Source organism: Rhodamnia argentea, chromosome 1 (assembly GCF_020921035.1).
Source record: "Rhodamnia argentea isolate NSW1041297 chromosome 1, ASM2092103v1, whole genome shotgun sequence".
Taxonomy (NCBI): domain Eukaryota; kingdom Viridiplantae; phylum Streptophyta; class Magnoliopsida; order Myrtales; family Myrtaceae; genus Rhodamnia; species Rhodamnia argentea.
Window position 1 is genome coordinate 6,865,366 of NC_063150.1, and position 25,453 is coordinate 6,890,818.

The 25,453-nt window shown below is 42.1% G+C and overlaps 4 protein-coding genes and 1 pseudogene across 9 annotated transcripts; 3 read left to right on the forward strand and 2 right to left on the reverse strand.

The window, feature by feature from the left end:
- Positions 1-143: 143 nt before the first annotated feature.
- LOC115750238 (mitochondrial zinc maintenance protein 1, mitochondrial) lies at positions 144-3,178 on the reverse strand. The gene is made up of 2 exons (XM_030687455.2): positions 2,905-3,178; positions 144-515 (listed from the first exon to the last, which is right to left on the reverse strand). Exons 1-2 carry the CDS (start codon positions 3,143-3,145, stop codon positions 439-441), a joined length of 318 nt encoding a protein of 105 aa, XP_030543315.1. The 5' UTR covers positions 3,146-3,178; the 3' UTR covers positions 144-438.
- A 1,448-nt stretch (positions 3,179-4,626) lies between these two features.
- LOC115750229 (phytochrome A-associated F-box protein) lies at positions 4,627-5,993 on the reverse strand. 2 transcript variants are annotated; one of them, XM_030687446.2, is made up of 2 exons: positions 5,462-5,993; positions 4,627-5,371 (listed from the first exon to the last, which is right to left on the reverse strand). In XM_030687446.2, exons 1-2 carry the CDS (start codon positions 5,892-5,894, stop codon positions 4,878-4,880), a joined length of 927 nt encoding a protein of 308 aa, XP_030543306.1. In that variant the 5' UTR covers positions 5,895-5,993; the 3' UTR covers positions 4,627-4,877. The 2 variants fall into 2 exon arrangements, with proteins under 2 accessions (XP_030543306.1, XP_048141532.1); XM_048285575.1 differs by having other exon boundaries at positions 4,627-5,992.
- A 1,814-nt stretch (positions 5,994-7,807) lies between these two features.
- On the forward strand, positions 7,808-11,823 carry LOC115750228 (pentatricopeptide repeat-containing protein At1g09220, mitochondrial). 5 transcript variants are annotated; one of them, XM_048271479.1, is made up of 6 exons: positions 7,808-9,573; positions 9,668-9,725; positions 9,911-9,917; positions 10,442-10,505; positions 11,478-11,536; positions 11,643-11,823. In XM_048271479.1, exon 1 carries the CDS (start codon positions 7,995-7,997, stop codon positions 9,540-9,542), a length of 1,548 nt encoding a protein of 515 aa, XP_048127436.1. In that variant the 5' UTR covers positions 7,808-7,994; the 3' UTR covers positions 9,543-9,573; positions 9,668-9,725; positions 9,911-9,917; positions 10,442-10,505; positions 11,478-11,536; positions 11,643-11,823. The 5 variants fall into 5 exon arrangements, with proteins under 5 accessions (XP_048127436.1, XP_048127428.1, XP_048127430.1 ...); XM_048271471.1 differs by lacking the exon at positions 9,911-9,917 and having other exon boundaries at positions 10,442-11,536; XM_048271473.1 differs by lacking the exon at positions 9,911-9,917 and having other exon boundaries at positions 9,678-9,731; positions 10,398-11,536.
- A 4,805-nt stretch (positions 11,824-16,628) lies between these two features.
- Positions 16,629-18,820, forward strand: LOC115750169 (annotated as a pseudogene).
- Positions 18,821-22,730: 3,910 nt separating this feature from the next.
- LOC115750225 (cytochrome P450 89A2-like) lies at positions 22,731-24,466 on the forward strand. The gene has a single exon (XM_030687441.2). It carries the CDS (start codon positions 22,813-22,815, stop codon positions 24,361-24,363), a length of 1,551 nt encoding a protein of 516 aa, XP_030543301.1. The 5' UTR covers positions 22,731-22,812; the 3' UTR covers positions 24,364-24,466.
- Positions 24,467-25,453: the final 987 nt, after the last annotated feature.

Sequence of the window (25,453 nt, forward strand, 5' to 3'; positions counted from 1 at the left end):
GAAGTTTGGCGGGTTCGAGAAAGCTCATCTAACCACTCCAGTCTCCAGATTTAATGGCATGGAGCGGATGCCCTGTCTGGAAAAACCCAATTCATCCCACATCAAGCTTACCATTTGTTGTAAGAGGACCAGTAATTCCATAATAAAATGGTTTAACGGGGTGCTCATGATCTTATCAAACGTCAATCATAAGGTCCAATGGCGCAATCATTCAGTGGGAAACAAGCTAGTACTTCATCACAAGAGAAGATCCCCATGGGTCTACATAAAGTTCTCGAGATCACTCGAGCTCTATAACAAGAGAAGGCTCTCCTCCAAAACATACAGGGGCTAAAATTTGCATTGATTCTCCAGTGTCAAGAAATCTACTAAATATTATCTCCATAAAAAAATTCGAGTTGGGTGTCGATGTCTTTATGAAAATGGGTTTCTTTCTCCTCATGCTTTCTTCTGCAAGAGTTCTTCAGAAGGAATTTCAAGGGTTGCCCCAGCATGCTCTTTAGATGGTTTCACCACTGCGACAAGCAAAAAAATTAATAAGTGGTTACACATTCACATATGCAACTTTTCAAACTTCTCTTTATTTGCATTGTTTCTTAATCTGGAGAGTGGGTAGACTTTAGATTAGATACAAGAATCACACAGAAAAAGTAGACAGCCAAATGTCTAGACCATCAAATATTGAATGCTAACCTCAAGTTTCACCAATTACTCGCGGCGGTACCTAAATATATTTAATCAAGTATAAGGATCGTCTCAGTTTAGAGGATGATTAACATCCAATTTACTCCTTTTTTGAGAGGACATCACATCTACTTCTTAACATGCAATAGTTCAAATTCATCTAATCCACTAACCATCAAACCCTCTAATCTCCGAATCATAAAAATCCTTAATTTCTAGATTCGCCCTCATGCAATGGTCCAAATTCATCTAATCCACTAACCATGAAATCCCTTAATCTCCAAACCATAAAAATCCTTAACCTCTCTTAGTCCAAATTCATCTAATCCACTAACCATGAAACCCTCTAATCTCCGAACCATAAAAATTCTTAATCTCCAGATCCTCCCTCATGCAATAGTCCAAATCCATCTAATCCACTAACCATGAAATCCTCTAATCTCCGAATCATAAAAATCCTAAATCCTCCCTCCCCCATCACGGTTGTCAGTGTGAAGGGTCTTCTTTAATAACTGAAATCTGATTATATCAATGGTCAGGCATTTATTATCTCTCTGAGAGCTAGGGAGATATAGAAAGATGGCGCTCTCAATGGCCCTGGCTGCCGCAAAGAGGCGTCATTGGCATGGCAGCTTGAGGACTGGCGGGTCTGTGGTGCCGGAAAGCTAATCCGAGGTGGGGTGTTGGCTGCCAGAGAGAGATGAAGAGACGGTTGAGCAGATGTCGGTTGGATTTTTCTGTGCTTAGTTTATATATGTGAGTCCAAACCATTAGTTCTAACAAATCTAGATACTCTCTAGTCTTTAAATATGTAATACCCAGCTCACAGTGAAAGATGGGCAGGTGTACCCCTTAAAATGTTAACTTTTTATGAATTCAACAAACATGAATAATGAAAATCTGGCTTTCTATCTTAGCATTGTTCCGACGGTCTTCCTTTTTCCTCTTCTGCTCATTTAATTACATTTTCTTTGATTATTCCTGTAGTTTTTGCTCCTTCTTTCCTTCTCTTCTTTTGGGATGCCGTTCTTCCTCACCTACTGTTTTCCATTGTCTACACTTCTGAAGAGTAGACTCAGTGATAAAGCCTCAAGGCTCAAATTTTATAATGAAAACAATAAACATTTACAAAATGGTATTGATAGGACCATATCCTTCCGAATGTTAAAGTAAGGTGACTGCATATGCAGATGTTGCCTATTACAATTTCTTAGGAACTAATTCAGGCTTCGACAGCCCACAGGATATATGCTTTCGACTAAATATACATTTAGTATAACTCCAGGTACAAACAATTCAAGAGGCGTGCGGCATTTTCTTCACACAGGCACACATACATCTTATGCTAAATACCCCGAAGATACTATTGGCATGATAGTTCAACTTCACATGCACAAAAAACAGAGGTCCACATGTAAACTCGAGCAAAAGTTATTCCTCCATCTTTGGTGAGTGACGAGCTGAGAGCTGGAATTTGGTGAGGGAAAAGCCTCTTCCATGTCTCAGAGGGATTGGACACGTAAAGCAAAAATGACCATCCCCAAGACCAAATGGCTACAAGCACCAGCCTCTGGAATATTATCACGCATAAGAGGAAATGCTTTTTCTTGAGAAAGAAATTACGCCTATAGTTCCAAGCACCCTTACCATTTCGTCAACACGGTGAAGGCAATCATTGAGGCGTGGGTGCGTGGAAGCTATTAAAGTTTTGCGTGTTAGTAGACACATACATGTAAGCGGGTAATTGTTGCAGCTAATGTGTTTGTCTATTCCTAAATTCGTTGCAGTTCTCTGTGTATGTGGAAGACTCCAATGCTTAAAAGAACCCGAGATTTGACAAGTTGAAGAAAATGAAGAATTGCACATGTAAGAATGGCCTAATTGGAAAAACTATCCGTGCTGTCTGTGAAGCGTCCCTAGTGTCTATCATACTTGTTTTGATGCGCATACTAAGAGATCCTTTGGGTCACTTCTATCGATTTATTAGACAAACAGAACGATCTTCCAAGGCGATAAATAAATCCATCATTTACGGCATTATTCAGCGAAGATGGTAAACAGACAATGACCAAACATCGAGGAGGAAGGTCAGTGAGCAGAGCTACACGAGCATTTCATCAAACGCGTGGACAGCACAACCAAACGAGATTCAAAGGAGCAAACACCGAAGAGCTCGCATCACGGATTCATCATCGCAAGAGGGAGAGCCAAGAGTGATACCGTAAGCGCCGCTGGAATCGAGCTTGGCCTGGACGATCATGGTGGAGATGAAACGAGAGGCCTCGCGGGCGTCGTCGAGGAGGCGGCGGATGTCAGCCTCGGAGGCGACGTGGCGGTTGGCCTCGAACTTGCTCCGGATCTCCACCGCCGACTCCGACAGCATCAGCGCGTCTCCGGCGAACGTCCTCCGTGTGGCTCGCAGCAGAGCCCTGTATGCGCTCAATGCTTCTCCTCTTAACATCTCTCGCTCGACGCTCAAGACTCTGTCCCCCAAGTTCAGTTTTTTTTTTGGTTTTTTTGGTCGGAACCCCCAAGTTCAGTTTAGTAGCTCTTCAAGCAAACGGCGTCGTGAACTCTGATTTATGTCGAATGTCTAAGTATACCTCTTCGTATTTTTTTGCTCTTCTTTAACGATTTTGATTATTTATCTTTCTTCGCGTATTCAATTCTATCAAAAGTTTTTTTAATTACATATTCCGATTAATGATTAGACAAATACTATATATTTTTAACATTGATCTATTCACCAATGTTCCTTCTTCTAGATGTGATAGTAGCAAATACGGCGGTTCTTCTAATCGCCGGTGGTGCAACAATGCATTTGGCTGCACCGCCGCCGCATCGGAATCATGAAGGAGGTTCACTCGAAACACGAGGAACGCAGAATTTCTCGATTTCTGCAACCACCCTCTTGAAATATACCACGAACAAGTGCGACGAAGATGGCGCGAGGATACCGCAGTTGCAGGGTACATTGAATAAGATGGACGCAAAAAGTTTCAGCAGAAATATACAGTCTCCTGAAAAACCACGTTCTCTTTGCTCCAAATCATCAAGAATCGGGCTGGAGATCGTGACAATAAAGGTACAACCTCTGTAGCAGCAGAGAGTATCGTTATTTCTATAACCACATGCATTGATCTCTAACATTGCCAAGTCCCAGATATCAATCATATCATAATGAATTAACATGCGACTCCCACAAAACAGTGCAAATGCTGCTGTAGATTCATAACCAGAGTCACATGCACCAGAACCCCAGCAATATGCTTGACAGAGAGACGTTGAACCTACGATCACCAACACAAGCCTCCATTGTTCTCTTTCCAACAAGCGAACCAAATCGCCCAGAGCAAATAACTGTAATCTTCTGGAACTTGTATTTGTCAAGCTATGAAGAGAGCATACAATCTCAGCAGATTGGGCAAATCAGCAATATGGACATTAAAGCAAGACCATCCTTGGCCAACAACAAATATGTTTGATACCGCACAACTGGTATTCTTTTTTCTCTGTTTCCTTCTTGGATGTAAGTGCAAATTCATATCTAAGAGGCCTTCTTCTTAGATTCTGGAAATAGTAAACACTCAATAAATTTCCACTGTATCAGGGAACACCAGAGGCTTCTTCCATTCCTCCAATTACACTGTTGAACTGAAACACGCGACTGCTACGGCGATAATGTGAAGATTATCCAACTCACAGAGGTTCAGTTAACAAATGGGAAGCAACAACATCCAGCAGAAAATACATATCTTTAAATACCCATGTACTCTTTAGAAACAACCGTCAATATTAGAGATGAGATCGCGATGATAAAGGTAGAACTTCTGAACCAGGAAAGCCTGTCCTTATTCGTGTGCATCTGTGCATTGATCTCTGAAAATGGGAACTTACAGACTCATTGTCACAGTAATTAACCCACCAACTTGTGAAAAAAAGGCAATGCTGCTATAAATTCATACCACACACACTAGCAGCCACTAGCAGCCCGGTCATACCAATCTGATATCTCATTTGAACCAAAGATACATTTAACAGTAAGCATCTTGAATCAACAACAACAAGATAAAAATGCAAGAGACATGATCAATCAGACATAAGCTAACATAAATCAGCTAAGTACTGCTAAACAGCAATACCATATTAAAGACATTAAGGCGGGAATAGGGGACAACACAGGAGGGTTGCCATCAAGTATAAAGTGGCAAGTCGGTCCACGCCCCAGAGACATGTCCATTCTCACAGATATAAGCTCGAACAACCGGCTCGCCATCGTCATGGTACCCATAGATCCGCCTCAAGCAGAAGGCAGAGTGCAAGTCCCAAGTCTCCTTGCACGAGCAGAAGGCGCAATTCACGTCGATCTTGCTCCTATTCCCGTCGTTTATCGTCCTCCAAACCATGGACCGCTTGAAATTCTTGAACACCCCACGGAAAAGCATGTAATTCCTCTTCTCCTCGATGTGGACGCACCCAGGCCAGTCGCAGAGGTACAGGCAGTCTCCTCGGAACCGGCTCGCAAGCAGCTTGTTCCCCTGTTCCCGGCACAAATTCCAAACGCCGGATGCCAAATGCGACCGCATCGACCGCCAAATTTTCCTCCTCTTGCAGGCATTGGTATCCCCACCCACCTTCACATACCCTCTTTCCACAGCCACATCTTCATCCCCCAATTGCACACCCTCTTGCGACTCGGACGTATTGTAAACAGTATCAAAGTACAGATCATCGTACAGAGACCAAGAACAACTATCGACGGGTACTGAATTCTCACGGCAATTAATCGAGGAGGAGGAGGAGGAGGAGGCGTTGGCGGCAGTGGCGGAGGAGGAAGAATCGGGTTGGGGGCGATCCGATCTCGAGAAATCCTCGTTGGGGCCGAGCTCGCGCTCAAGGCCGAAGTCCGAGTTCTCGAGGAGGACGCCGGCGTGGAGGAGGCCGGGGCAGCAGACGGCGAGCTTGTGGAGGGACGACCAGCCGCCGGGGGGCGAGGAGGACGAGGCGGAGGAGGTGGCGTCGGCGAGGTCGGCGACGACGGAGGGGATGGTGGCGCAGCACTTGGCCTTCCAGCAGACGTTGCGGATCAGGGACGAGAACTTGGTGCAGACGCAGGCGAGGCGGGCCCAGTGACGGGGGTCGTCCTCGAGCTTGGAGAAGATGTTGAGGACGACGTCGTCGGAGAGGGTCGAGAAGAGGGTGTCCGCCATGTGAATTTCCTTGTGTTCCTCTTCCCTACAGATCGAGAAGAACTTTGTTCTGTTTCAGCAGAAAGAGCGAGAAAGACGCGAGCGATGCTTCTTCTTCGGTTCCGGATCCGGATGGGTTAATCGATAGATGGGAAAACCGAAAGATTGGATTTTTTTTTTTTTAAGGCTGACACAGCTAGGAAAAAGTTGCTCCCTCTCAGAGAATCTGTGGTTGGAGCTCCAGTCAACAAAACAATCATGTGTGCTGTCTCTCCAACGTTTTCCTTTGTAAGGGATTATCGGATCGGATCGGTTCGGAGATCATCCGATCCATTTTTACCCAACGTAAATCTAGTAATTTGTATCCGAGCCGATAAATACACAATACATAACCGATCATATATGAAAATTCAAACCCAAACTCATGTGAGATTGCGAAGCAAGTGGGTGCCAGATTGAGTGAGAGAGATATCGAAGATACGAGACGATCAAAAAGATAAATTATGTCGTAAATAAATTATATGAATTTATTTAACAAGAGTAATATTTTGAATTTTATCATTTTGAATTTATTTATGACTCATATACTTAATATAATTAATTTATATAACGACTCAGCTCATCAAATATAAAATAAAAAATAAATTTACGATCTATTTGGACAGATTTGAATATCTGAGTGGGATGCTGAATTGATGATGGGATGAAGGTGCGACAATCAATTCCGATGTCATCATTTGGGAAGGATGACAGCTTGGAGAAAGAGAATCCACGCGCCTGTTGCATAATTAGTACTATGAATCGATGTGAATGAGTGTCACTCAACGGAACCGGATTCCCAAGTAATATTAGGGGTGACATGATTGATTCGAGCCGTCCAAATAAAAAATGAATGGCCCAGATTGATCCATATCACTTTTTTAAAAATTTTAAAATTTTCCGCCAAAAATTTCCCCCCTTTTAAAAGATGATATAGATGAATTTGGGCCGTCCATTTTGAAATGGATGGCTCAGATCCCTCAATGTCATCCCTACCTTTATAGTAGGAGATCCGGATCCATCACTCAACTCCCTCTAAGTTTCTAGGTACACGTGCAAGTCACCGTCGTATGAGAACGAAAACGTAGAAAGGTGGATAGGGAATGGGGGTGCGTCGAAGGCACTTTAACCAACCTCATTAACTTTAGTTTCATGTGTTTCGAAGAAGAACCCATCTGGTTCCGCATTTAGAATGGACTTTGGGGCTCTTGGCCAAATGCGAAATTGCATTTGGCTCATTTTTCTCCTCAATTTTCGAGAAATACAATTGTAATTCTAAAGTCCTTTAATGCCTTTTGTTCAAAGTAGCTTCGGATGTACTTTGGAAATGCAATTTTTTGAAAATGCAACTATAATATTTTCTTTTCGATTTTGCCCTCACTCAGCTTTTATAGTTCTGAAAACATCCTCGAAAATCATAATTTTGTCGGTTAAGGGACTCGATCACCGGCGAAGGCTCCGCTAGCGATTGCCGGCCTCGCTCGACGTCTCGCGCGACCCCGGGCTACGTCACTTAGGTTCGCGAGGCCAGCCGACACCTAGATCCGTCTGGCGGCAGTTAGCCGAAGGCTAGATCTCGCTGCCGGCAGCCGAAGTAGATGGTTGGCCTGTGCAAATAGTTTAAAAGCTTTTTTAAAAAAAAAAATTAGTAAAAGGTCTTTATAAAGTGTAATTTTTACCAAATGGTATTTACGTCAAAGTTCTTTTCTAATATATTTTTAGAACACACTTTTACCAAACACCATTTGTATTTCGAAAATTAGCTTTTAAGTCAAAGGTATTTGCAAGTTTTTCCAAACTCATTTTCCCGGACGCTGAACCAGTAAGGCCAGCCCGTCCATGAAAGAAGCAATAAATTAAAGCCTATTGCTAAAACATCGTATCTGAAAGACATACTTCTAATTCTAATCGGGTCGAACACGGGTCTGTGATAATCTGCTTCATTTAGTATCGCCTTCTTGTCCCAAAAAATCCACCGCAACCTTTTCATTTTGCGAGATTCGCATGAACTCCGCAGAACCCACAAAATTAGACGGGCGTGATGGGATTCGGATCAATCGATGAGGAGGACAACATTTCGAAATGAAGTTTCTTTCCCGCCTCCACTCCACATCCCCGGCACCGGCGCGAGCAAGACGAACGCTCGAGATTGCTCCCGCACCTCTCAGTCGCCGTCGCTCGTCTTCCTCCGGAGCTCCTGCTACTCAAGTCGCTCGAGAGCCAAGGCAAGAAGCATTACCTAAACGTCTGTTCTCTCTGTTGCGGAGACACGGCGGGAGCCGCCGGGTCACGCTGCAGGTTCATGGTTGGGTCATCGCTTCTGGGTTACTTTTCAAAGACCGGTCTTCCTCATCTACAGCGACGCTTCTCTTCAACGCCCTTCTACGTTGTTATGCTCTTGATCGGCTCCCTCTAGAAGCTATCTTGCTCTACAAACACAGCCAAAGCGGCATTCTTTCTGCCTCCTCCTCTGTTTCCTTCAATAGCTTCACGTACACTTTCCTTCTCAACTCTTGCGTCGGCTTGGGCTGCACCGTTCCGGGAGTTCAGCTCCATGGGCTGACTCTGAAGCTGGGTTTTGAGTCCCATGTCTATGTGCAAACCGCTTTGGTTTACATGTACGTGGCTTGTGGGTCTGTAGGTGAGGGGGGGAAAGTGTTCGACAGTATGCCTGAGAGAAACCCTGTTTCGTGGAATGTCTTGATCAGTGGTTTGACGAAATGGGGTCGCCTTGACCTTGCTCGTTCGCTCTTTGAGGAGATGCCCGTGCGCACTGTTGTTTCCTGGACTGCAATAATTGATGGTTACACTCGGATGAATCAGCCTAGTGAAGCCATTCATTTGTTCAGAAAAATGGTTAAAGATGATGGTATTACGCCGTCTGAGATAACTATGCTGACCATCTTTCCAGCCATTGCCAACATGGGGTCTGTGAAAGTTTGCAAATCTGCTCACTGCTATGCTGAAAAAAGAGGATTTAATTCATCTGATATTCGAGTTTCGAATTCCCTTATTGATTTGTATTCCAAATGTGGATGCATTATGAGTGCATCAAAATTCTTCGAGGAGATAATGGATGCAAGGAAAAATTTGGTATCCTGGACATCAATAATATCTGCGTTTGCAATGCATGGTATGGGAGAGGAAGCTGCTCAGAATTTTGGCAGAATGGAGATCGGTGGTTTGAAGCCGAACCAAGTGACTTTCTTGAGCATTTTGAATGCTTTTAGTCATGGAGGGTTTGTTGAAGAAGGCTTAAGATTTTTCGAGAAGATGGTTAATGTCTATCAACTTGTGCCAGACGTTAAGCACTATGGAAGTTTGGTAGACATGCTAGGGAGGGCAGGGAGGCTGAAGGAAGCGGAAAAAGTCGCTCTGGAGGTTCCTAGAGAGATTGCCAACGTAGTCATATGGAGGACACTTCTAGGTGCCTGCAGCTTCCATGGTGATGTCGAGATGGCTGAGAGGGCCACCAAGAGGATATTGGAGATGGAGAGAGGATATGGAGGGGATTATGTGCTTATGTCTAATGTCTTCGCTGGTGCTGGAAGGTTTAATGATGCTGAGAGGTTGAGACAATTGATGGATCAAACCACTGCATCCAAGGTTCCAGGGCAAAGTTTGGTCTAATCATGCAGGGATTGAGAAAGGTGAAGGCAAGGTAGACAATTTGTTAATTTCACACTTCATGGACAATTTGCTTAGCATGCTTGTTCTATGCAGTGTTTTGAAGGATATTAATATCTTGTGCACAGGGTGTTGTAGGATCTTCAACTGCAAGGAACGAAGAGGGCTGAACCTACTCTCGAGCTAGTGCAGGTAAATCTCCTGATTGTCCTTTGAAAACTAAGTTGCTTCGGGCTTGTCTTGATAACGTCTTTGTTGATTTCGTTCATCTCCAAGTTTGATTGACTGTGTACTTCTTTCAAGAGACATCAACATGATCGTATCATCTGTTTACAATTGTTATGCTGGGTTGAACTTTTGTAGAACCGGAGATGCTAGGTTCCAGTTTGTTCTTGTGCAAGCCAACTTGATGGTGAAATTTATACTATCGGTAGTCTAGTGTACCCCTCGAATCAATTTGTCCATTTGGCCTAGCGTTGTCAAAGCCTCAAAGGCGAAAGGCATTAGGACCCAAAATACCTGAGGTGAAAAGCACAGAGAAAGTGCCCACTGAAGTTGCTAAGCAAGCAAGGGCAATAACTCAAACAGTGAATTTGGGAGAAACACAGCACATAGGGACTTGAGTACTGGGAATCCTTTCATATCTCGGACAATCCAACTGTAGTGTCTTCTCCCCCCTACCCCTGGATGTCTTCTTGGGGCCAAGCCATATATAAACTTGCTATATTACATTTTTGTGCTCTCTTGTCTCAATATATATGTGTTCTTTTTTCTCCGGCTTGTTCTGTTAAGAGGAATTTGTTTAAACTGGTGCAAGTTTTTTTTAAATATGGTTCTATAGTTTGCCTTGATACCAAGATTCAATATCTACTCATGGAAGTGTCCCTATTTTCTGTATTTAGGGAAAGAATGAGGGGGCAAGCATTCTTGACATTTCGATAAGCTGCACTTGCTTATCATGCTTTGGTATGACTCCCGAATGCTTTTGATACTTACCTCTGCACTTTTGCTACGTGCAATGATGCATCACAGGAACAATCCACAATCATTATGCTCAATCTATCAAACTTTGAAAGCTCGTGTATCGTGCCTTAGGATTTGGTGGACAGCTGTGGGTGTTGATACACTGCTCTGTGTCTTGAAAGGATCCTATCCATCATTAACAGCTTGTCCATTGTAATTTTTTCACTCACACTAGTCTTGCAAGTTCTTCCTGATATGCTTTGATATTTTTCCAATTCTATAATTTGCATGGTGGTGCAGAAACTGATAAGTTTCCCATGAAAAAAGGGTCATTCACACAAAGGCATATACTTTCACCATTTTAATTGATTTAGATTTTACATATGGCTGATCTTTCATCCTGTTTGTGCTGTTTATTTATAAGTTACTTGTCGGAAAAAAACTTTACATTCTGGTTCATGTGTGAGAAAGATGCAGCAGAGCAGAGCTGTGTCTTTCCACTCATCACTTCAATTGTTCTTTCATGTTCCCGCTGAAACGGGTTTCCATGTGAACTATGAGAATTAATAGAAGAACATACAGACATTATTGGAGCAATTATCTTGGTTTTTGTTCCATTATGTATCTTTCTCCTTCAAATATGGTAGTTCAGCATCTAAATATGATGTCGACTGCGTTGCTATATCAGATTGGGAAAGAGAAACCTTAACCTCTCTGACAATGATCATTCTTTGTCTTCTAATGAGTGGGGGGCAAATTTTATTTGCTTATAAAGTGGAGGTTATTAGCAATTAGATCCTGAGTAGTCTTGTTATTTCTGAAAGTATATTGTATGGTAAATGCTTCAGTGGGAAAAAAAAAAAAAAAACAGCAGAGAGCTATCTCAGAATGCGCTGAAATGTGGTAAGCCGATAATGAGCAATCAGCTTGCACTTGCCCCTTTCTCAATTTCACCTTGCTCCCTGTGTGGTGCAGATTAGACGCCAACATATAATGAACGCGACAAGCAGAAGAGTATCTCCAACCACGAGAAGGTGATTTGTGGGAAATATTTGTTCAATTATGTACATGTAGAAATGTGAAATACTTGCTCCAGCAGATGTCTAAAAGGCTGATATCGGAATGTTGAACCACATGCAGAGGTGGGGGAGAGACGGTGGCATTAGAGTTGCATTGATCATGGAGAAACATCTTGTTGCCAGCAAAAGATGCTCTTACCCGACACAGGGGTTGTCTATTCATGCAGGAGGAGAGCAACTGCCAATAGGAAAACATGAGAAGAAGCTATGACAAATTTTTTCGAGATCGAGCAGCCTACTGGTGATGTCTATGTGTAATGCTTCGGGCTGAGTAGAGTATTATAATTTCTGCAAGATTTTCGTGTCTTTTCTTGGCTTTAGCATCGCTTTTGTTCAACATCTATCCGCTGAAAACGAAATTCTAATTTTTGGATTCTTGGATAACAATTAACGCGATTCTTTTGTCAATGGGAAATAGGCGCACACGACGTTGAGATTGCACATGCTGCGTAGCTTTTCGGTGACTTGTTTATCCCCTTGCAGGAAAAATCCTACGAATTTGGAAACTACTTTGATTTTTTCACCCTCAAGTGAAAAAACGTAAGGGCCGTGAAATGGTTCGGCATACCCTGATAAGAAAACATCTACCTGAGTCTTTCCGTGAAGAATTAATGGTTGGTTTCCTCGTTGGGGACAGAGATGTTACCACAAAATGATACTGTTATGACCAATGCCAAAACAATAACGAAATTAAAATTGAAGAAAATAAATGAACAAATAGATTTATTGGAAAACCCTTGCAGGAAAATTGTGGGGATAGAAGAACCAAAATTCAATATGAAAATTTAAGGATTACAAAAGGTGGCTCAAAAACTAAGGGTCTACTTGGCAATGATTCTGATCTCCGATTCTGTTTTTCGAAACAAAAAAGATGAGAAATATGTTTGGTAACGTAATTGATTTTGATTTTGATTCTGTTCTGGATAACAATTTTGGAAAAAAAAAACAATAATAAAATAAGTTGATTCGAAAAAAAAAAAAATCACTTTTCAAAATTACAAAAAAGAAAAAAATCTCATTTCTTTTAAAAAGATTAAATCCCCGTGAGGTTCCATGTGGACTTATGAACTTAAAAAAAAATTAAAATTAGATTTGAAAATTCATTAACAACTAATTTTTAATTCATTTTTTAAATTTTAAATTTAAAAATAAGCTTTAAAATTTAACAAAAGGGTGGGGGGAATTAAAATTTTTTTTAAATAAAAAATAAAAATGGGGGAAAACTAAAAAACTTCAAAAGAATTAAAAAATTTTAAAAAAAAGAATTCTCGCCACTTGATTGTTTCCAAAAACAGAAATTTAATACGGTTATCAAACGCGTCCCGATTCTCTAAAAATTATTTGGGAAACAGAATAAAAAAAATATGGTTCTAATTAGAATTACTTTTTTTAGATCGAAATTATTGTCAAATAGGTCCTAAATAATCTATCTGTTTTATTTCTTAACCTAATAACTTTAGAAAAAATAATATATTGTGCTTCTGCTTTCGAGCCCTGGCGTTAGCTCAAGCCCGCAGAGAATCCAATACATACTCAACGCCATCGTCCGTGGAAGAGCGTACCACAGAGATTGACAAGGGCTGGCCCATCATCAGTTGCCGCTTGAAAAGAAAGAGGCAAAGAACGAGAAGACAAGACGCGTTTCAGAAAGTCAGAAAGAAGGAAAACCAAAGACGAGGATTGAAAGCGAGGGGGCCTTTCCCTGGAATCCACCATTTTTATTGGCTGTGAATTTCCGTGTCGTTCTTGGCAGGTCTTCAACTGCGAATTGCTGTCTGTCGCCTTGATGAGATTGAACAAAAACCAGGTTACATTTTCTGTGCAACCACCATGACTAAGCTCCCAAGAAAGTGAAACAAGTGAATTCAGATTATCGCTCAAGACCAATGAATCTTTCCACCCAAGAGCCATAAAATCTCGAATCTGTGCTCCGTCGAACACATCGCAGTACGTAAATTACTTATGAATCGTATGGGATCAATATAAAGGATCGCTCCTGACCAATGGGCCGTGGTAATTTAATTTTGTGCAACATTTCAAAGCCAAGTGCGATGTTAGAATAAACTTGAGTAGGATTATTTCACGAAAAGTATTTGAGTAATTGAAATTTTAATCGTGTGATTGGTATTCGAAAAAACACGAGAGGGAAAAATGGGGTATTACATCATTGGACCTATCCATGTTGACAAGACTACACCTAACATTATTTTATTTAATTAAAAAGCGAAAAGAAAAGGGTAGTGACATTTTTAGCACTAAAAGATCTTTTTCCTCTTGGACTTGATTAAGGTCCTTAAACTGTTTCGTCCGAATTTCGTGACGTAAAATTCGGGAGTATTTCTTGGGATGAAGAAAAAAAAATATTTTTCCTCAACTTGTAGGGTGATGGTAGAGAATGTAGACTTCCCCGTCATTTTTAGATGGCTACCGCTGAATATGGTCGTATAGTAGTGCCCCGCGCCCGGGATGAATCATCAAAATTTCGGCTCCTGGGTCGTCGACCTATGCTTCGCATGTTGTCTTCGAACTAACTTGTCGGTGACGTACCTCTTGTTCAAAGATACTGTGTGAAGATCATTAGACTTATCTATTTTGACAAGACCACACCTAACATTATTTTATTTAATAAAAAAGGGAAAGAAAAAGGTAATGACATTTTCACCACTAAAAGATCTTCTTCCCCAATCTTTTTCCCTACTCTATGTTTGGATTGGACTAATTTGCCATGAACAACTCGTCAACAATCTCACGAGGAATCTTGGATGCTAAAGACAAGAATACCCTCAACCAAATTAAGCAAATTATAGAAGTCTAAATTAAAAAGTATAGCTTATTGTTTATATAGAGTATATAGTTTGTCTTCAAAAATTTATGCTTAATATAAAGTGCAATTATAATTATTTAGCTTAAAAAGAACCTATGATATTAACTTATAAGTAAATATTTTCATTTTAAGATTGTAACATTATTAGATAACGAAAACAGAAAATGACAGAAAAGGTACCATACAAGAATACCCTCTACCGTACGTTACTGATTATCAATTTTATCATTTAACTATTGACTATTCAAGCAAAGAAATGACGTGAGGACACGCTCAAATCACCACAAAGATCAGGTACCATAGTAATATATATAAGCACGTCACCAGATTACAACCGACTCTAATCGAGTCAAGTTTAAGCACAACCTAGTGGGGAAAAACAATATCGGGAGGGCCTCAAAAAGTTACCTATAGCCTTTACTCAGTATACCTAGCCAAAACAAATATATGCATCAGCAAACATCCCAAAAGCTTCCCCAACTCTATATCCCGGCACGGATAAGGATCCGCACGCATTCTCAATCTCTCGAGTGTCGCCAAGACATTAGTTGGATGTTCAACTAAGAACAATTCGACTGTACAATAAACACATTATATATAGTACGAGAACGGTTGGGATCCTCCTAAGCCAAGCCACCACTCGCTCCCTCATTGATGCTGCCGCCCACATAGTCGAAAGGAAAAGGACCGAAGAGGCCCAAGCCACCCTCTGGCTGGCCAATAGATAGCCATAAAGCGATGCGGGATCACCCCCACATCTAATCCTCTATGGACCCACAAGATGCTGGTGACTCGCACAAACTCAAGACTCGAAGCCTCCGGTACAGAGAAGGATGCAAAGTCCTACGTGAGACAGATAGGCACACCATACGAAGCAGTGGGAAGACGGGGAGGTTAGCCTTAATCAATTACCTAAAAAATGTCGATGATGAAAGAGTGAGATAAAACTCAGCAAGTTAAACCTCTAAAATATCAAATAATCTATTCAACACGATGAACAAACAACGGTAGAAATTGGTAAGCATCGAAATTCTAAGCGGCTAAAACTTAGCATTCCTCAACACGCAAATGCAATATCTTATGAAATGTCATCATGGTTATGTGCACGTGAAGCCCATTAAACATCACTCATCATGATCAAACCATTTTTGCATACAAAGACAATGTTGTCTCGTATCACCTCAAAGATCGACCTAGACACTCAGCGGGGCCACCTAGTCACACAGCGGGTCTTCCCATTAACTCCGTGAGGTGTTCGCTTGAGCATGATGCTTATTTTCATGAACTTTACTCAATTTGAAACCATGCTATATGAGGCCATGATCATATACAGAGTCAACGCGTGCCAAATGCTATGACGAGTTATGTTCCGTAACAAGCAATTCTTATTATCATACCAACAATACCTCATGCTAAGTATTTTGAGAACTATCACTCACTTGGTTCGGTTATGCTAACATAACTTCCCAACCTATACCCAAATTGACGAGCCGGCAAACAATTGATCGAATAACAGATACAACGCGGGTCGCATAGGAAACAATCACCTATTGTCTCATTACTAATTCAGCATGTACTCCCCTCCGGCTTCTCAGCCACCACTCCCATACCGCATTTCCAGAATCACCATTCGACGCTCTAAATTATCCACAAACTAAATTGAATTCACGACCAAGCGATGGTAACACTAGCAATAACAGTAGTGCTATAATATCCTTAGAAACCGAACCCCCCATTTCTCGGCCAAGCTGTTCATAGTTCAATTTCAATAATCCAACCTTCAAATACACGAATTCTGCCCCCAAGAAATCGTGTCTAGCTATAGCCCATGACGTGCAACTCAGTTTAAAGCCATTTGCGCCTTTACTTTCGCCTCCGACCCTATGCGCCGAGCTAACCATAAATCGCCAATCTCGGCAATTCAACTTTCCATCCAGCTCACCCGTCATCTTAACTTGACATGCATGAAATCAACTTCGCTAAGCTACTGCTCGCTACACTCACGCCGACACCCACCAGAACCGCTCCACCAGCCCAGCTCACCGTTGTTGCCTCGCATTATAACGACTAGTAAGTGGTTTAGAGGAGCAACTTGCCTTAATCCTTATTGCCGCCTCTTGGGCTTGCCGGTTGCCGTGGAATCGCCGAACACCTGCCCAGACGAAGGAGCTGCACCGGAGGAGGGAAAAACGCCCTCGCGGTGACACAACAGAGGAACCAAAAATGAGGAAGAGCAAATGGGTCTTCCATTCTACTTTTGCTTGTCCCGCATGGGCCTTGACTCGCACTACAATTTGGGCCCATTTCCTTGCAAACCAGTGGTGCACTTGGGCCTTACCTCCTTGCGGGGCCTATGGTGTAGCAAAGGTAAGAAGGCCCACTAATCTATGGGCTGGGTCGGTTCTGTGTGGGCCCAGCCCTCCACACCTCCTCATCCTCTCGAGTCGTATTGGGCCGTAATTTATTAACGAGTACAACAAGGTTAGATTCTTTTAAACCGAACTTGTGATGATGGGCCGGACTGCACTTACTCCCTCCTGATCCCATTTTCTTTTTAGGCCCATTTCTATTCCGATAACTTTCATCCGACATATTCTCTACTTCGTTCCGCTTAAGTAAGCTTTTCAATCCATTTCGTTTATTTCTTGTAAATGTAGAACTAATTAAGGGGGCATTACATGGAAGGTCAGGGCCAACACGCTTGGGGAGGTGGATTCGTCCTCAGGGCCGTGGTAGCCAGCGGCGGTGCCTAAGGGAGGGGGATGCGGGACTAGGTGGTGGTGGTGGAGATGGTGGTGGCGACTAGCGAGGGAGATGGGAAGGGAAGGGAAGAGGAAAAAGAAAAAAAAACATAAAACACAACATAAAAGAAAAAGAGAAAAATAAAAAATAGCAAAAAAGATAAAGTACGAAAATGCTATTTGGTCGGGCCCCTTATTTGAAACAATTTAAACACTTCGTGTTATTGTTTGAAACAAAGTCCATTTCAAGCTTTTATTTGAGAAACTAAAGGCACTTCGGGCTTTTATTTGAAAATTTTCCTTTTTTTATATAATTTTTTAGCGAACTCATTTGTAACCCATTTAAAATCCAGTTATGACCCATTAAATTTTTAAGTAACACATTTATGACCCACTTAAAATTTAAGTAACTCATTTATGATCCTCGCCGGAAACTATTTCAAATCAAAACAAGCCCTTAATATCAAAATGAGTAACTTAAATTTCAAGTGGAGGACCGTAGCGCTCTTACTCCCGCGCCCGTGCGTGGGTTCTCGACATCCTCGTGGCAGAGCTCAAGTCCCAACCAGGCGGCGCCGTCTGCGTCGTCGACCACTTCCAGTACGCCATGCTCGGCTTGCTGGTCCTCACGTGCTTCGGGGACAGGCTCGAGGAGAAGCAGATTAAGCAGATTGAGGATGTTCAGCGGCGGTTGCTGCTGGGTCTGCAGCAGTTTAGCGTGCTCAATTTCTGGCCGCAGGTGAGCAAGCTCATGCTCCGGAAGTGGTGGAAGGAGTTCTATGAGCTCTGCAAATATCGGAATCACGTCCTCGTCCCGCTCATTGGAGCTCGATCCAAGGCCAAGCAAGAGCAACTGAACAAAGCCAAGGAGGACGGGAATGACGGCGACTGTATCGTGTCGTACGTGGACATGCTCCTGGACCTGGAGCTGCCGGAGCAGATGAGGAAGTTGGAGGAGGAAGAAATGGTAAGCCTCTGCTCGGAGTTCCTCAACGCCAGCACCGACACGGAGTCCACGGCGCTGCAGTGGATCATGGCCAGCCTGGTCAAGTACCCAGAAATCCAAGAGAGGCTCTACGATGAAATCAAATCAGTCGTGGGACAAGGGGCGGAGCAAGTGAAAGAGGAGAACCTGCAGAGACTGGAGTACCTGAAGGCGGTGGTGCTAGAGGGGCTGTGCCGCCACCCACGGGGGCACTTCGTGTTACCTCAAGCAGTGACGAAAGACGCGGAGCCGGGCGGGTACATGATCCCCAAGGACGGGACCATCAACTTCATGGTGGCGGAGATGGGTTGGGACCCGGAAGTGTGGGAGAATCCGATGGCATTCAAGCCCGAGAGGTTCTTGAATTACGGTTGCGGAGAAGCAGGCGGGCTCGACATCACGGGGAGCAGGGAGATAAAGATGATGCCCTCCGGGGTGGGGAGGAGGATCTGTCCGGCATATGGGCTTGCGATGTTGCACCTGGAGTACTTCGTGACAAACTTGGCGTGGCTGTTCCGATGGGAGACGGTGGTCGGGGAGGAGGTGGACCCGTCGGAGAAGCAGGAGCTCACCATAGTGATGAAGAACTTTGAGGGCTCAGATTTGTCCCCGGAATTTGGACACCTGAATTTCAGAAAATGTCTGCTATGTTGTCGCCTTCTCAATAAATTCAAGATCAAGGATTAGGCTTGGAACTGCTCTATTTTAATATCGTCATAGCTCCATGAGTATTCATCTTTTAATTTCTCGTTTTTCAATTTCTGTAGTAACTTATTTAAACCACCAAACTTAACAGGAACGATAGTACGAGGATCGCTCCGGAGGTTGTCCTATCAATTCTGTATTGCTTTAGCTCTAGCTCAAACTTCTAAGAAATTGTCAACGTTGTTGGACCAAAAAAAACACAAAAAAAGAAATTGTCAAAATTTTACATGTAGCCGACAAGCTTGCCCTTCTCCACGTTAAACGAGAGTACTTTCAAGCTTATTAGTGGGCTGATAATCACTAGAGGAGAGTTCTCGTCCACTAAACCACGTTTCTCATGTCTAACTGTTAGTCGTAATGAGTAATGAACAAGTGCATAGGATTTTCGAATTTATCATGAAAATGCAATCAAATCTTAAAAATTTATAAAAATGCAATCAATAGAAAAATTTGACTTCATAAATTTGACAAATTTTAGGACTTGATAGCATTTTTTGAAAATTTAAGGACTCAATTTCACTTCTTAATAAATTTATGACTGAATTGTACTTTTTGAAAGTTTTAGGACTTCCGACATCTTTTTTCTTATTTTTAATCGTAAACTATACTCCCCCCAAACAACCCCACCATAATCTTTCTTCACTTAATTGCCTACAATAGCAATAATAATCTTAGTCACCGAGTCCTTCGCTTCTTGTGACATCTGACACTTGCCACTGTTGAAATGTGATCAAACTTGGAAAGGAACAAGTAGAGGACTTGAAAAATTCAAAACAAAGTACTTAATCTCAATTCAATTTCGGGATTTTCTTTAGTTTTCACCCAATGGCAAAGTTCGGAAAAAATTACCATTGTTCTAGTCGTCAGAAAATGTTGGTGGACAAACTTAGGTCATTATTTGAGACAAACTTTATTGCTTTATGCCTTTATTTGAAATGAGATCCACTCTAAATCCTTTTTTGAGAAGTTGCCGTCATTTTAGGCTCGTAGAATTTTCTCGCAGTTATGTTTTTGATGTAACATACGCAAATCATAAAAGTACACGCCCTTATTACTTTAGTAATTCATTTGTAAGCATGATTCAAAGATTCATTCACGAAAGTTCGGCATTTCTCGTGCACAACAATCGGTATTGTGATTTACGTTGCTTCTATTGATGATCCGATGGGTTGATCTGTATTTGAGCCACACTCCTAATCTATTTAATTAATCTCAATATAGTGCAAGTCTACACCCCTGGTATGTAATTAGAGAGGTCAAATTTTGAATGGAAATGGAAAAAAGATGTAACTTCATTTCCTTAAAAAATGGTAAGTCTTTGGCGCAAGAAGAAGGAGTTGACCCGTATCATAGTGACTTGGTTCTGATTTCTCTATTTTTTAAGAATACCGCTTTTCCCATCATTGGGTCAGAGGCCCACTTTTTAATTCATATTCATTAGGACAGCGTCATGAATGGATTAGCCGAATTTCAAAAAATGATGTTTTTTGCTAGAAAAAACCTTTCATCTCATCAAAGTAGTTCAAATATTACAAGGAGAAGTAAAAGCCTACATTAAGATGATAGATTAAAGAAGATTTTACTAACATTCTTTTTTTAACTCTAGATGGGAGATCATTGAAAGGAAAATAAGATATGGCTCATATTCGATGAAAAGCTCAATTTGGAAGCTCATAAGCAACTGCGTTACTAGTTCTACTAGTCCACTTCAAACTCCATATTGAGTTGTTGCTTAAGAGGAGATGAGAGTTTGAGACGAAAGGATAAATAAAAAAAAAAGAGTTATTATGGGGTTTGAACCCTCAAATCCAACTTGACCTAAAAAAAAAACGGTAAAATCCAATTAAACGTGGGTTTCAAATGAGTCTAGACTTCTAACTACCCATCTGCAAGTCATCTAAGGGAAGAACAACCTGACTTGCCTCTCATTTTCATGAACACCGCAGTGACACACCATCAACAAACATTAAAAGGCGAATAGATTCGGGAAAATTTTAAATAAAGACACGAAATGTCATCATTTTCTCGGATAAGGATTTGAATTGGACTTTATTTCAAATAAGAGCTTGAAGTACCCTCTTTATTTCAAAGAAGGGTATGACCAATGGTATTTTAATTATTTACATTTTTTGAATTTTTTTTTCCTTTTTTCTTAGTTTCTTTTAAGGAAGGGAACGGCCAGGCGAGGCCGAAAATAGGAAAAAAAGGAAAGATATTCACAAAGAAGGAAATCCATAAACGAGGATCGAAAGCGAAAGGCCATTTGATGGAATCCAAATATTTTATTGGTTATGAATTGTCGTTCTTGGCAGGTCTTCAGCCACGAATTATTATTGGATGTTGTCTTGACGAGACTGAGCAAAAGCAAGTGACATTTTCTACGCAACCCCTATGACTTAACTCCCAAGAAATTGAACGAGTCAATTTAGATCATCACCCAAGAGCCATGAATCTTCCCACCCAAGAGCCATGAATCTTCGAATTTGAGCTGCGCCGAACCACGTCAACGGCATGTGAATTTCTTAGGAATCATGTCGGATCAATATAAAGGATCGCTCCTGACCAATGGGAGGTGATGTTTGAATTATATCTGACAAAAGCCGAGTGCGATGCCCAATAAAATTAAGTAGGATTGTTTCGCAGAAAGCATTTGATTATGTGAAACTCTAATCGAGTGACTCATATTCAACAACGGACTAGACGTGGAAATTTAGGCTATTACATCATTCGACGTATCTATTTTGACGAGACCACAACCTAACATTATTTTATTTACTAAGAAAGGGAAAAGAGAAGGGGTAATGACATTTTCACGGCTAAAAGATCTTCTTCCGTGACACCTTTCCCTACTCTATGCCTCGATTGGGCTAATTTGCCGTTAACAACTCGTCAACAAACTCAAGAGGAATCTTGGGTATTAGAAAGACAAGAATATCCCCAACCAAATTATGGAAGAAGTCTAAATTAAAGGGTATAGCATATTGTTTCTATAGAGTATTTAGTTTGTCTTCAACAATTTATGCTTAATATAAAGTGCAATTATAATTATGTAGCTTAAAAAGAACCTATGATATTAACTTATAAGTATATCTTTTCATTTTAAGACTATAATATTGTTAGATAACGAAAACAGGAAATGACAGAAAAGGAAAAGGTAAGGTAAACTTCTTTGATTATTTATGCAATTTGGCAGAGGGTATTTTTGCTTATATATTTTTTTCCAGAATTCTTATGAGAGATGAGGATGAGTTTTTGAAAAACGGGGAGAAAAGAGTTTTTAATTGGGCACTAGGAGGCCTAATCATCTTTAAGTGCTAATTATGACCCAAACTCTTTTATCTCGTGAATAAGTATCAACTTTAGCTCGTGTCTCAAATCTAACTTAAACCTTTTTTTTCTCAAATAAAAAAAAATCAAATTTAGGTCAAGTTTCATTTTTGGCTTCAACTCTTTGCTGTCTTGTAAAAAAGCACGAACTTTCAATGGGTACCAATGTGGCTTTCGTTAAGCTTTCCTCCAACAATGCTGTCATAGATTTTGATGTGTCATTTCAAGTGTGCACTTGTCAGATTTGGATATCAATAAAACTCGATAATTTTATTGAGACAAAAAATAACTTGTGTAAAAAATTTTGAGATACAAATTAAAGTAAATACTTCTTTATTCGGGAAAAGAGAAAGTGGGTCAGAATTAAGGCACGACTTGAAATTGGTGTACTAAAAAAAAAATGTTGATGCTAAAAAAAATTAAGAATGGAGAAAAAAATTTGTGTTTTTTAGAGAGTGCTGGGCGAATACTAGAAAGTCGTCCATTAATTTACCCTGAAAGTGAAAGCAAGCAATCCGTCAATGTTCCTTGATGGCTAAGTTGGCATCTTATCTCCAATTTATATACGAAAGGAAACAAACAAATCGCCACCTCGAGAAAAATCCTCCATTTGTTCAAAGTCAATAATTCAAAGTCGTTCTGGCAAAAGATGGATCTCTGGTTCCTCATCCTTGTCGCCCTCTCCGTCGCCGCCCTCCTCAGAGCCACCGTCAACCTCCTCTCCTCCCCCGCTGTGAAGAAGAGCCTCCCGCCGGGCCCGATCACCTTCCCGGTCATCGGCAACTTCCTATGGCTCCGCAAGTCGTTCTCGGAGCTCGAGCCCGTCCTCCGCTCCCTCCACGCCCGTCACGGCCCGATGGTCACCCTCCACGTTGGCTCCCGTCCCGCCGTCTTCGTCTCCTCCCCGGCCCTCGCCCACAAAGCCCTCGTCCACCGCGGCGCCGTCTTCGCGGACCGCCCGCCGCCCCTCGCCGCCGACCGCATCCTCTCCGCTAACCAGCATAACATCAGCTCCTCCTCCTACGGCCCCACTTGGCGCCTCTTCCGCCGGAACCTCACGGCGGAAATCCTCCATCCCTCCCGCGTCCGCTCCTACTCCCGCGCCCGCGCGTGGGTCCTCGACATCCTCGTGGCGGAGCTCAAGTCCCAGCGAGGCGGCGTCGTCCGCGTGGTCGACCACTTCCAGTACGCCATGTTCTGCTTGCTGGTCCTCATGTGCTTCGGAGACAGGCTCGAGGAGAAGCAGATTAAGCAGATTGAGGATGTTCAGCGACGGTTGCTGCTGGGTCTGCGGCGGTTCGGCGTGCTCAATTTCTGGCCGCGAGTGAGCAAGCTCGTGCTCCGGAAGCGGTGGAAGGAGTTCTACGAGCTCTGTGAATATCGGAATCACGTCCTCGTCCCGCTCATCAGAGCTCGATCCAAGGCCAAGCGAGAGCAACTGAACAAAGCCAAGGAGGACGAGAACGACGGCGACTGGATCGTGTCGTACGTGGACACGCTCCTAGACCTAGAGCTGCCGGAGCAGAAGAGGAAGCTGGAGGAGGAAGAAATGGTAAGCCTCTGCTCGGAGTTCCTCAACGGTGGCACCGACACGACGTCCACGGCGCTGCAGTGGATCATGGCCAACCTGGTCAAGTACCCAGAAATCCAAGAGAGGCTCTACGATGAAATCAAATCAGTCGTGGGACAAGGGGCGGAGCAAGTGGAAGAGGAGGACCTGCAGAGACTGGAGTACCTGAAGGCGGTGGTGCTGGAGGGGCTGCGCCGCCACCCGCCGGGGCACTTCGTGTTACCGCACGCAATGACGGAAGACGCGGAGCTGGGCGGGTACGTGATCCCCAAGGACGGGACCATCAACTTCATGGTGGCGGAGATGGGTTGGGACCCGGAAGTGTGGGAGGACCCGATGGCGTTCAAGCCCGAGAGGTTCTTGAATTCCAGTGGCGGAAAAGCGGGCGGGTTGGACATCACGGGGAGCAGGGAGATAAAGATGATGCCCTTTGGAGCAGGGAGGAGGATGTGTCCCGCGTACGGTCTTGCGATGCTGCACCTGGAGTACTTCGTGGCGAACTTGGTGTGGCTGTTCCGATGGGAGACGGTGGCCGGCGAGGAGGTGGACCTGTCGGAGAAGCTGGAGTTCACCGTAGTGATGAAGAACCCTTTGAGGGCTCAAATTTGTCCCCGAAATTTGGGCACCTGAATTTCGGAAAATGTCTGTATACTATCGCATTCTCAATAAATTCAAGATTAAGGATTAAGTTTGGAAATACTATACTTTAATATCGATATAGCTCCATGAGTATTCATCTTTTAATTTCTCGTTTTTCAATTTGTGTAAACCTCTTATGAAAAATGAGGACGAGTTTTTGAAAAACTGTGGAAAAAGAGTTTTCAATTGGGTAGTAAGAGGCCTAATTCTCTTTAAAAGCACCGACTTACTTCTAGTGCTAATTTTGACCCAAACTCTTCTGTCTCGTAAATAAGTATCAAGTTTAACTCGTGTCTTAAATCTGACTCAAATATTTTTTTCTCAAATAAAAAAAAATCAAATTTAGGTCAAGTTTCAATTTTGGCTTCCACTTTTTGCTGTCTTGCAAAAAAGCACAAACTTTCAATGGGTACCAATGTGGCTATCGTTAAGCTTTCCTGCAACAATGCCGTCATAGATTTCCATGTGTCATTTCAAGTGAACGTGTGTCAGATTTGGATACTTATGAAATTCGATGCTTTTATTGAGACAAAAAATAACTTGAGCCAGAATTGAGATACGAATTGAAGTAAATACTTTTTATTCGGAGAAAGAAAAAGTAGGTCAGAATTGACTCCACTTGAAATTGGTGTATTTTTTCGAGATAATAAATGTTGATACTAAAAAATTAAGAACAGAGAAAAAGTTTGTGTTTTTTTAAGGAGTATTGGGCGAATACTAAAAAGTTGTCCATTAATTGACCCTAAAAAAAAAGAAAGTAATCCGTCATATTCCATGATGGCTAATTTCAAAGGTATCAAACGGGTGGGTCGGATCAGATTTAGATCGGGTCGAATATGATCTGATTTATATTGATCCATTTAACCCGTTTCAACTCATTTTCATGCTATACAAATTTAGTAACCTATACCCGATCCGACCTGTATTATTAAAATATTTCAATATTAAAATCCAATTTAGATTTTAAAGATATATATTACTAATTTTTTATCATTTTTTTTGCTAACTAATCTAATACTAATAGATAAGGGGGCATGGAATAGGACTATTTGCTTCTATTATTGGATTAGATTTACAAGAA